The sequence below is a fragment of the Achroia grisella genome, unplaced genomic scaffold (genome assembly GCF_030625045.1).
Source record: "Achroia grisella isolate CSIRO2021 unplaced genomic scaffold, CSIRO_AGI_Agris_v1 utg980, whole genome shotgun sequence".
NCBI classification, from domain to species: domain Eukaryota; kingdom Metazoa; phylum Arthropoda; class Insecta; order Lepidoptera; family Pyralidae; genus Achroia; species Achroia grisella.
In genome coordinates, this window is record NW_026713079.1 from 667,285 (window position 1) to 680,898 (window position 13,614).

Here is a 13,614-nt window from a genome sequence, read left to right on the forward strand (position 1 = left end):
AAACTAAAGAGTTATTAACAATAGGTATATGATTTTCCTTTTATAACGAATAATAATTAAGTCCCTGTAAGTAAAATAAATAACTTTCTTCTAAAATTTATTTATTTATTTAAACTTGAAGGCACAAATACAATGTATAAATGTACATATGGCGAACTTAACACCTAACGGTGTTCTCTACCAGTCACCCATAAGGCAAACTGAGAAGTTAGTAAGCGGTGCATTATGGTTTACAAACACTTACGTAGTAACTTTACAATAATACATATTATTAGACATACATGCTTACATACGACACATAAATAAATATAATATACATATACATACTTGGATTACATATTTAGATACAGGAAAATTACCCATGTATGAGACAGAAGATAAGTAAATAGAGCGGAAAAGAAAGAGATAGACAAGGAGAATCAGAAATTTAATTATGATTGCACATTGCGTAGAAAATGAACCCGTAATTTAGCTTTGAAATGAGATGTATTTTTAATATACTTTCTTTCCTTTCCTTTTTATATCTTTCATAATTGGTAGTCAACGTGATTTGCTATCGAGAAGAACTATCGAATAACTCTACTATATTCATAATTAAAAAAAAACATCTTTCAATACCAGAATACTAGCTATACACGCGGTTTCGTTCACATCTAACTGCTACAATACGGTACGGTTCCCCAACCAAGTTGCTCTCATCAGGCTTCAGGTTTGAAGTTTTAACTTAAATAGTTTGGAGGTTAGACAGTAAGTTGTTATTGGGACGAAGGGCAACTTATCTAAGTTGGTCCTACTTGACATTCACTCCAAGTGGCTCCGGTATTTCCTATTATAATACCAAAATAATTGAGTTTCCATTCATCAATAGTATTGAAACTGATGGAAACCACAAATAAGCGAAATATTATTTATTATAATAAATAATATTTTGTATTATATATATTACTAGCTGACCCTACTAGCATACAAACTTTCATCCCCTATTTTATCCCCTGAGGGGTAGAATTAATCAAAATCCTTTCTTAGCGGATGCCTACGTCATAACATCTACCTGCATGCCAAATTTCAGCCCGATCCGTCCAGTGGTTTGGGCTGTGCGTTGATAGATGACTATGTCAGTCACCTTTGAGTTATATATATTTAGATAATAGCAGATTAATTCAACCATACTAATATTACAGTCTACCTGGCTATCTGACTGTTACATAACTATGACGTCATGCCTCTTAGTCTGTAATTTCTGTGATGAGACAGCTTTCCGTTTGAGCGGTAGATTAAAAAAAATGTGATGACTATTCAAAAGTGCTTCAATGTAAGTTTATTTGAATAAATGATTATCTATTCTATTCTATTAATACCGTAACGTAAGTAACGCCGTGTGCGGTAACAATGCTAAATTACTAACAATTATAAGATCAAATTCTACGCGGTCTAGCTTCGAAATTATACTTGATAATTCATTACGATTCTGATTTCTGGTGATGTCTGGATGGAAAGGGAGAGGACGCCCTAAAAAAAAGATGGATGGTTTGTATGAAAGATGATATGAATAAAAGGAGAGTATGCTCAGATATGACAGCCGATAGAGATCAGTGGAAGAGAAAGACATACTACGCCGACCACAAATGATGGGATAAAGGCAAGGGAATGATCATGATGACTAACTGATTTGACTTCATCATCTTACCATCCACCACTGTTACCAGCAAATACTGTTAGCGTAGGCGCGTGCACCATTTCCTTATCATCACTTAAAAACAGATACCTATATTGTCCTTAGCAAAACACAAACAGTTTTCCGGTATGTAGATACAATCCTTCGTCACGGGTCATGCATTCGGGACCTTCGGCTCGGTCCGGCTCCGATAGGACGCAATCGAAGGAATTGCGGCACGGTGACAACAATCACAATTATTTTCGGGACACAAGTACTTATAGTTACATCAAAAGCCGATACAAATGTCCTTATTAAATACCAATGATATTGAGTCTTAATATTTATTACAGCATTATCTTGGAATGGAAAATCATTGACACCTATTAATTCCTCTCGTTGTATAGAGACGCATATAATTATTAACCGGGTCTTAACACGAATAATTTTATGGCAAATACCTTTATTTGCCATAAAATTAAGTGTTAATTTATAGTACCAAATTAGAAGAGCTGATACACCGAAACAAAAGCTCTTTAAAATAAAACTAATACATAACATACAGTCTCGGTGGTCTAGTGGTTTAGCGCACCGTACTTTAGATGGTTGCGGGTTCAATTCTTTGCACGGTACAAACATTTGTATTCATGAATACGATGTTTGTATTAGTCTGGGTGTTTCTTAAATTTGTCGGTTTTTCGTGCATGAGTCAAAGGACTGGCAGCGCGAGTAGCAGCGTGTTTTTACATTCAGCCCTCTCGCTCAGTTGTCGCCCGGCAATATTTCCGGCATCGCGAGTGGCAGGGGAAGCGGCTGAATGTAAACGTAGCATTAGGGGTCAGATACAAATGTATATATACAATAAGATTAAATCAGTCGTAGTTATAAGAGCAGACCTGCAGTCCCTACAAGCAGCACTCGTTCACGAGTATGGCGGATGAGCCAGCCATCAGAAAACGCTTTCAAAAAATTAATCCATACTATAAGACCTATAAAATACGAATAATTTACCTGGTCAAAAGGAAAACGTTACGTCTAACAAATTCTAACCTCCAAATCATCTGTTTATACAAAGTAATATAAGCCAGTAAATATTCTAGTAGTTTCCTTGAAGCGAGTAATCTGTGGAGGTATGCACCGTGCATACCTACGACCTTAGCCTACGACAACCTTGTGCCTTGTGTCCCATGCCTCGCGTTATTATAATTACTGGCGCAATACATAAACTTCGAGCGTTTTTTGAAATCTGCACTAATTACGAGCCAAGCCAGAGGTTGCAAAAACAATGCAATTTATAACTATATATTTCATTATAATATAAAATTATTACATTAAATATTCTTATAATTAATTAAGACTATGTGATACTTCCAGAAATAGAAATAGAAAATATCTTTATTCACATAAACTTAATATAAGCACTTTTGAATAGTCAAGTCTTTTGATTCTACTGCTTATTCGGAATGCAGATTCATCACAAGAATAATAAGCAAGAAACTTGTGTGTTGCTCTTTTAAATAAATATTGATTTAATTATATTTAATTAACAACAATTAGGCATGCGACAATCAACATAGAAACCGCTACGCACTTAATCTCACGATGGATTAATCAATTTCCACTATGTATGAAGCAAATCTGAAATCCTTTGGTGAGGTGCCCCCCTGGGCGATGAGGTCAGGTGTTCGGCAACTTTCTTAGAAGCTGACTGAACACGGAACGCTGACTGTGGTGTGGTACCAAAAGGTATTGACGAGGCAACATGACAGGGATGCCACTCCATGCAGATTCAGGGTTGTCACTCTATGTAAAAAACTTGTTACATCTATTTAAGATAATATTTATTATCAAAATTAAACTGTACAAGCTGACACGCGCAACTTCGTCTGCATTTCATTTCCCCACTTTTTAAAATATTTTTCATTGCAGCTCCGCTCCTATTGGTCGTAGCGTAATGTTATATAGCTTAAAGCCTTCCTCGACAAATGGACTATCGAACACAGAAATATTTTTCTATTCGAACCAGTAGTTACTGAGATTAGCGCGTTCAAACGTGATATCTTCTTCTTTGTCGGTTCCTCAAGACTGTGGGTCGTAACCAATACTCTCCAGGCATTTCTATCTTATGCTAAATGGACCGCCGACTGTATATTTTGTTTGACTGCTTCTCGTACAGGATCAGTCGAACGTGCAGGTGCCCTGCCTCTGCCCCTTCTACCGTCCACATGGCCTAACATTATATTTTTTTCCAAATTATCTGGTTTTCGGCGGGCCACGTGGCCGAAAAAAGTTAGCAGACGCTGGAAGCACACAGTAGACAGACGGGTTCTGATACCCAGTTGTTCCAAAACAGATGCATTAGTACGGCGCTCCGTCCATGATATTCCTAACATTTTGCGCCAACACCACACCTCGAAAGCAAACGTGATATAAACCAAACCAAACCAAACATAACCAATCAATAATTGTTGTAATTTTTTTAATAAGCGACCTATAATTTTGTTTATTAATTCATTAATCACATAAAAGATTACGTTGTATAGATGATTTATGAGTTATTCAGCACCAATATTCTATTTATTGTTGTTACATTTGTAGAAACTAGTATAAAGATAGGTTTCGTGTCACTAAGTCGGTAACCGTTTATGACATGTACCAATATACGTAAATTATATTACATTAATTAATTGTCGTATTCATATAACGTTATAGTCGGTTTATTAATAGTTTTTTACTGGATGATAATGGTACGGTACCCGCCGGCGTGGCGCTAACCGTTTACGCTGGCGGGGCACCAGTGGAGGATGATAGGATGAGCATGAGGTCTGGTCAGTTAGCCCATTGTGGCAAATTCATCAGAATAGTTTCCAAGGGGAACCGCGTGGAGGTCAAACTGACATGGTACCTTGAATAAAGACTATTTACATTTCTAATAATAGTTCTTTCATATAACTTCCATGTACAGACTCAGCAGTTAAATTTTTATAACATACTGGCTACTCGCCCCGACTTCACACTGGTTCATCTTTAAAACTACCCAACAGATTTTGAAGCGGTTTTTTTTTAAGTTTTATATATATAATACGTACATGTATTATATATATATATATATAAAACTTCCTCTAAAATCACTCTATCTATTAAAAAATCCGCTTCAAAATCCGTTGCATAGTTTTAAAGATTTAAGCACACATAGGGACAGGCAGCGACAGCGACTTTATTTTATACTATGTATTGACTAGCAGACCCGCGCAACTTCGTCTGCGTTTCATTTCCTCACCATTTGCAATATTTTTCATTACAGCTCCGCTCCTATTGGTCGTAGCGTAATGCTACTTACCTTAAAGCCTTTCTTGACAAATGGACTATCCAACACAAAAATGTATGTAATTTTTCAATTCGAACCAGTAGTTCCTATGATTAGTGCGTTCATACAAACAAACAAACTCTTCAGCTTTATAATATTAGTATAGATAAACGTGTACAATTACAATGAAATAACGATTACAATGAAATAACGATTACAATGAAAATTTATAACGATTACAATGAAAATTTAACAGCTAATACGGAACTGCGGTAGAGAATGAGCAATTAAAATATTGATCCGGAATGAAACCCATTACCCGCTGAATTCTTTAGCAACAAGTGTCGAATCACGGCAAGTTTTTGCCGCTGGCAAGTTTTGAAATTAGTAGTGTGCTATTACCTAAACAGATTTCAAACTTTAAACAAATACATATATAATATTTAACTTAAGTTGTGCTCAATAATTTGAGCCATCGAGTAATCTATGGTATTTTAAACACATCTATACACAATAGACACTCCAATTTTATTTATATGTATAGAATATAAATAAAATTGGAGTGTCTATTTGCAATATTGAATATATGAATGTAAACACGCTAAATACACCAAAATAACATTTTTTACAATTTTTGTCTGGCTGTGTGTTTGTTCCGGCTAATCTCTAAAATGGCTGGACCGACTTTGACGGGACATTTTTGGCAGGTAGCTGATGTAATAAGGAGTAAATTAGGCTTCCTTTATTTTAGTAAAATAAAATAAAATTCCACGCGGACGAAGTCGCATGTACAGCTAGTATATAATATACTTAGATTGTGGAATGAACTACCTGCCGAGGTTTTCTCACGAGACTGCAGCATGGGGTTTTTCAAGAAGGGTATATTTCTTAAGAATCGGCAACGCGCAAGTGATACCCCTAGTGTTTCAGGCGTTCATGGGATACGGTAACCATTTACCATCAGATGGGCCGTATGCTTTGGCAACGAAGTAGTATAAAAAAAATATGACGTCTTCTGTGCTTAGACAATCAGAAGTAAAGCGGTTTGGCACACCGCTTTACTTCTGATGGTCGCGGGTTCGATTCCTTGATTCAAATTCCAATTTGCAAATATCTGTAAACATAAGTAACGTAACACCCATAGTGTTTATATTGGTCTGAGTGTTCTCTATGTATATTATGTATGCATTATATTACATTATGTGGTTGTAGCCCAATCATCCATATACGAAATATCTGGTTAGAAAAATATACACTCTATCCTGAGGTGATAAAAACCATCGCTCCTAAGAATATCCTTCAACTCTTGTCCCTGACGAGTAGTTAGGTAGCGAACTTTGAAAAAGTGCGAGCACAATAGATCTATGCAGATCGCAGTGCTTCAGGTATCACCTGACAATAGCCCAAAACCTTCATAATTTTTTTTATTGAGAATGTGTACTAAATGTGTAAGTTCAAAAATAAGTAAACAAAATACATCTTTATATTCTTAAGCTTTAAGTGCATTTTCGAGTAAGTGAAATAGAAGAATTATATACATGAACAGCACCGCAATAAGGGAAAAGAGTGGTGGAGACGTCTTATTCTAGAAGTTTAAGGAGTTTTGTGTAAATAAGACATAAATACCATAATTTTTAAATTATAAAAGAAATATATCTATATAGAGAAATATATAAATAGAGAAGTACAAAGTAGGGCTTCAAAAATATAACTCTAAACACCTATATAGTTTAATATATGCAAACTGGTGGATAATTGGGTTAAAAGCAAAAAGAAGACATCCGTACAGTACTCAAATAAAAGAAGAATAAAATTAATTAATTAAGTCATTTTTATATTTGTATAAGTAAGTTTAATAAAGTTGATTCGAGTTTATGAATTAATTGTCAACCTTTAAGTCAATCCATTTTTTTTGTTGTATTTTTCTTTCAAACCTGCCAGCTTTCTATAATAATGTATATATATAAATTATATAAAATAGGAATAGAAATAATCTCCATTCAAATAAACTGAATAAAAACACTTTTGAATAGTTCTAGTTTTTTTATTCTACCACTCATTAGTTATAAGAAGAATGACAGAGTAATAGAAAAAAATGCGTGTTGCTTTTTTAAATAAATTTACTTATATATTGTTATATTTGTAAAACATGTAAACTCAGTAGAACAAGCTCTGCTTAGTTTGAGACTAGATTGCGCTGTGTACCTTGGACAATTTACCCAGCGCCATCCAGTCCTTAGCTAAGTAATTTGTGTAATGTATACTAGACAACTGATATAAATAAAATACATTACAATTTTTTTTTGTAAATATATCATAATCTTAGAAATATTGTAAAGTGAAAGTTTGTATGTATGGATTTTTGTTACTCTTTCACGCAAAAACTACTCAATGGATTTTGATAAAACTTTACAGTAATATATCATATGCATCAGAATAACACATAGGCTATATTTTATATTGAAATTAAACGCGGGTGAAACCGAAGGCACAAATGGTAGTAACATAACATAATATACATAGGTACTGTGTGAATTCTCCTGATTTTGTTAAAAATAACTCTAGAAAATTTACATAGCGTCATCTGGTTCCAAGCTAAGCAGAGCTTATGTTATCGGTATTGAACAACTGATATAAATACATACATACATTTTTTTTCTAAATAAATACATAACATACATAGAAAACACTCAGAGTAGTGCAAACAATCATATTGAATACAAAAGTTTGTATCGTGTGAGGAATCTGATCCAGGACTATGGAAGTAAACCGTAATGCCAAATCGCTAGAGCAACGAGGCCATGATTCATTTCAGGCTGTTAAGACAATGTAAGTAGATACATGTAAGAACTCTAATTTATATTCCATTTAACTTTTAAATGGTATAAACAACGTTGGATATCGCCAGTTTTATTGACAATAACATTTGAATGCCCTATAAACGGAACACAAAAGCTAACTGAACCCTAGCGTTTGCTCTTTCGACAGCCCTTAACTTCGTTACGAGTAAGCACATCTATTTCAATAAAACAGAATTGTGCTTTTCTTTCCTTAATCTCTGTGAATTTCTCTATTCAGATCGAAAGGGATACAAATTATTAACTAGCTGTGCTCGTGATATTACCCGCGTGAATTTTATAGCGTGTGTTATTCTGATGTACATAATAAACGTGAAAGAAACATGTAACGTGAAACGTCTATACATACTCACAAACTTTCGCAGTTATAATATTAACTAGCTACTCACCCTGGCTTCGCACGCGTGTATATGATAAATATAAACCTTCCTCTTGAATCACTCTATCTATTTATAAAAACAACTTCAAAATCCGTTGCTTAGTTTTAAAATTTTAAGCACACATAGGAACGGACAGACAGTAACAGCGACTTTATTTTATACTATGTAATAATATAAAGTCTTTATATAAAGTTATATGTGTGGGTATCCTTTTTACCATCAGTGACAATGTTTTTATGTTCCTTTTTTTTCACACAACAATTCACACAGCCTCATCTAGTCTCAAGCTAAGCAGAGCTTGTGTTATAGGTATTAGAAAACTGATGTAAATACATAGAAATATTTTTTTTTGTAAGTGCATACATAACATACATAGAATACACCCCTAAAAATATTTAAACAACTATAGGCATGAATACAAATGTTTGTGCCGTGCGAGGAATCGAACCAGCGACCATCGAAAGTGAAGCGGTGTTATAAACCGCTAGACCAACGATCAGTTTTCTTAGAGAATTTATGACTAAAAATTTTCAGTTCACACCTCTGTTTACTGTTGGTTTTTATTTTACAATTAAATTAATTTATATTGACTACCTCTTTACTGTAGCCATCTGGGCTCTCTAGAAGACTCGTGAAACAGAATGGAAAAAAATATTAGAATTACTTTGAGGTTGAGTGCTTCGCGGTTTTGTTCTTTACTACCCCGACTTAGATCGTAAAGGTCGTGAGTTCATACCCAGACGACCACTTTGTGGGTTTAAATTTCTAGTTGTAAAATTTATGTTTTTGTATCTCATGTGTAAAATATATAGCATATTTGTAATTTATTAATAGTAGATATAAATATTAGATAGATAAAGCATATATCTACCTATATATATAACTAACTTTTTTCAAATTATTTATTCCAATAATAATTTATTTTCAGACAACATGGTTTATTTTGTTACAACAACATTATTACGCAGTTACAACAGTTATATTTTGTTGTAACAACTTAATAACATATTAATAACTAGCTACTCACCCCGGCATCACACGTGTGTACATGTATTATTTATATAAACCTTCCTCTTGAATCACTCTATCTATTAAAAAAAACCACTTCAAAATCCGTTGCGCAGTTTTAAAGATTTAAGCATACATATGGACGGACAGACAGCGATAGCGACTTTGTTTTATACTATGTAAGAATGATAATACTAAATCGATATAGTTTTTGCAATTTTATAGAACAAAAATGGAGGCAAGAGCAGAAGTCACTGCAAGCATGTCTGAAAATTTTTAATTTAAACTCAACTGAATAATACAATAAAACATTGGATCCATCCAAACATATGGTTTGGATGGATCCAATGTTTTATTTCTTTGGACGGAAATCTCGCATGAATTGTTTTGCCATTTCCGCTCCGTGAAATCAAATGCTCATTAAAATCGTGACATTTAAAATGTATGTTAGCAGGCCATTTTATTACTATTTACGTTATCACTATACAGAGAAAATTATTAAGTGATTTCATCTAAGATTATAGATACTATGTTCACCTAGACGGAATCCAATCTATATTTATCTATGTTTATAATATAGATTGTATAAAGTTATCTATACATCTATAGATATAAATAAAATTGAAGTGTCTGTTTGTAATATTGAAATAACCGTTTTTTACTACATGCATATGAATATAAATACGGTACATACACCAAAATAACATTTTTTACAATTTTTGTCTGTTAGTTTGTTCCGGCTAATCTCTGAAATGGCTGGACCCGATTTTGACGGGACTTTTATTGGCAGGTAGCTGATGTAATAAGGAGTAACTTAGGCTACTTTCATTTTAGAAAAATTCTCAAATTTTTTTTTTGTTAAATTCTACGCGAACGAAGTGGCAAGTACAGCTAGTTCCATATATAATCTATATTTTTTTATGGATGATAACGGAATGGTGCACCTGCCTGCGCTAACGGTTTACGCTGGCGGGGCACCAGTGGAGGACGATAAGATGAGCAAGAAGGTCAGGTCAGTTAGCCCATCGTAACACACCAAGTATTTATCACGGTGATTTCCAGGGGGAACCGCGTGGAGGTCAACCTGACATGGTACATTGCTAGCAATGAGATCATCAATGCACAGTACTACCAATCCCCTTTCCCCCACATAATATATAAAATTTAATCTCTGAAATGGTTGGACCGATTTTGACGGCACTTTAAACCAAAAAATTCCAATAGGGAAAAAATATTATTATAAAAAAATTGACATTTCTAAGTGACTAAAATGATATATATGATTAAATTATTGATCTGATGTGATTTTGATTTCAGTCGTTTAGGAACGTCAATTATTTGGAATATATATTTTCTACCGTCCAGTTCAATATATAGATTCAATTGAGAAGAACTGAAAGCAAGAAAATCAACTGAAATTCTTTTATTTTTTTAAGCCAGTTTATTTACGTAGGTGTCTATGTCTAACATTAAGTGAAAATCCCATATATTTAAATTCTAGCACGAGCTAGTTGTTACACATATGTGTTATTCTGATGTATTAGCTATATTACTGTAAAGTTTCATCAAAATTCGATAAGTCATTTTTCGTGAAAGTGTAACAAACACGAACGAGCTTGAGGCTCACCTTACGATAAATGATTACATGCCGGCCTTTTAAGAATAAGCTATTTTCTTGAAAGTTTCTGCGTAAAATAGTAACAAAACATCCATCAGTACTCACAAACTTTCGCGTTTATTATAATATATATAATATATTCTAGTAATAGTTAGTAGAATAATACTTATATATGACCGGATACGGCCAACTGATTTTGTGTTAAGTGAATACGTCTATATTCATTAGCGTCACTCCACACACATTAACCATAGACAATACTGAGCAGCTCTCGATGCAGTCGTTAATCGGCTGACACAATTAATTATTTAATCTCACTTAGTAGCAGTTAAACGTTAAATGCAAGAAACGGAATTAATTGACTGAAATAAATACATGTTGTTAGGTAGGATAGTAGATTCAGGTTTGTTGTGTATATAGGTTTTTTATTATAATAAAAGTAAATTGTAGACATCTATACATATAAATAATAATTGGAGTGTCTGTTTGTAATATTTAAATAATCGTTTTTTACTGCATGCATATGAATATAAACACGATACATACACCATAATAACATTTTTTTTTTATTTTTTCTGTCTGTCTGTCTGTCTGTTTGTTCCGGCTAATTTCTAAAATTTCTAGACCGATTTTGACATGATTTTTATTGGCTGATTGTAATAAGGATTAACTTAGGCAACTTTTTAAACAATACTATAAAATAATTAGGAATTAGGTGCACAACAATCAATTAGCATGTCTGAAGAAGAAGCCATTTTTGTTCTTTTTCATTTTTCGCGCGCAAACGTAATGCGCCACAGATGCACAATATTGCAAGGCGCGCAGCCGCAGTAGGATGACGAGCGCGTCATAGCTGTATGCGTAATGTTAATACTAGTATGACTACATTGTATCAGAAAGTTTTAGTTTATATTTTCCAAAAACATGGTCCAATTTTAAATTAAGAACAAGAATAAATTCAATATTAAAGTTCCAATTTTAATAAACAAAAGACACTCTATATATCCTTCTCTTCTAGAATAATATTTTCCCAAAAAACAAATTGAAATTTGCAATAATTCACTAGAATAAAAACTTTTTGATTCGTCACTGATTGTTTGGTATAAATCATTTTCTATAATAATGTCGCCATGACATATGTTCCAATTTTGAATTAGACACTAAGACGAATCCTTCTACTCAAGTTTGTTTTTCAATAGACTATATACACAGGCAAAGGTTTCTAGATCATACATCCTTCATTTCAATTACGCGTTTTGACTTTGAAATGTATAGATTATATTGAGACCTTCAATTTTGGTGGCTTATGAAAGAGATTCGTGCTGAGCAAACCTCAGGATTCAATCATTCAATACTAACTCGGCAGTCTCAATTTAAATCTATACAAGTCACAGCAAAGTGTGATCCGTACACGCGCGCGGGTCACTTCATTATTTTTGTTTGCAAAGCAATCTGTCCGCCGCGGAGGGCTGTTTGTTCGTCTGTGTCAACACGACAAATTGTGTCCTGTTTGCGACCACAAGTGTAACGGCCATGTTCTTAGTCCACAAAGAAAATGGTGTTTGACAGAGTTACTTTGTAGACTAAATGCTTTGGAATTAAAATTTTTGGGATTTCAAATTAAAGTAAGATTAATATTATGTTTATGCTTTCGTAAATAAGGATTCTTTTTGAGTTATTAAATAGAGTATTTGGGCTATGTACGTGTTGTGGCCATTTTTGTTATATAGCTGTGTGATAAACTGTTAGACAAGTAATAATACCCGATAGTTGCGGATTCGATTCTCGTACGATACAAAATATTCATGATTATGAGTGATAAATAAATATCTATGCAATAATATATACATATCAGGACAATTAACACAGCGTCATCTAGTCCCATGCTAAGGAGAACTTGTGTTGTGGGTACTAGACAACTGATTTCTATACATAGTTTTTTTTATAAATACATATAAATTGTACTTAGACAACATCTAGACTGATAAAAATAATCATACTCATGAATACAAATGTTTACAACGTGCGAGAAATCGAACCTGCGACCAAGTAAAATGGTGTGATAAACCGCTAGAGCACTGGGGCAATCAAAATAGATAAATTTATTAATTTTGTAGATATATATTAAAGATCGTTGTGTACTTGACACATATGAGATATAGGAGAAACGAACTTTACCGAACCGCCAATTAATTGCAACTGAAACCATGCTCCTACGCAGGGGGAGAGCCCGGGGCCGGAGCGGCGGAACGGCGAGAGCGAACCACCAGAGATGCCCCCGGAGCCGCCGGACACACCGCCCGCGCCCTCCGCACCCCCTGACCCGCCACCGTCCACCAACAGCACGGTAGCTGTAAGTATTACTTTTTATTAGGTTGAGAATAGGCAGCCTATATTCTAAGCAGGCGACAGTAATGATGATCAATAAAATTTGTAGTTTGTTTATTATGAATGATTTTGCGCTTGTATTGTTACATTTGGAAAGAAACACAATGAGAGACTACAGCATGGGGTTTTCAAGACGAGCATATTAAGGTTTCTTAAGGGTCGGCAACGCGCAATTGACACCTCTGATGTTTCAGGCGTCCATAGGCTACCGTAACATTTTATTGTTAGATGGGCTGCATGTTTGTTTTCCACCTAAGTGGTATAAAAAAAACTGACGAGATCTAGGATATAGCCCACTTAGCCAGAAGAAATCGATTCACCATAGACTTAAAGAAACCGAGTTGTTATTTCTCCGGGAACAAGAAAAAACACACTTCCAGCTTTCGTTTCCCCGGAGAAAT

The 13,614-nt window shown here is 34.2% G+C and overlaps 1 protein-coding gene across 1 annotated transcript in view; it reads left to right on the forward strand.

The window, feature by feature from the left end:
• Positions 1-13,614, forward strand: part of LOC131854394 (sodium-dependent serotonin transporter) — a 35,053-nt gene that overhangs the window by 3,420 nt on the left and 18,019 nt on the right. Inside the window, exon 2 of the mRNA XM_059205510.1 lies at positions 13,047-13,178. Coding sequence (XP_059061493.1) covers positions 13,098-13,178 — 81 coding nt within the window. The 5' untranslated portion in view covers positions 13,047-13,097. The remainder of the gene's footprint in view (positions 1-13,046; positions 13,179-13,614) is intronic.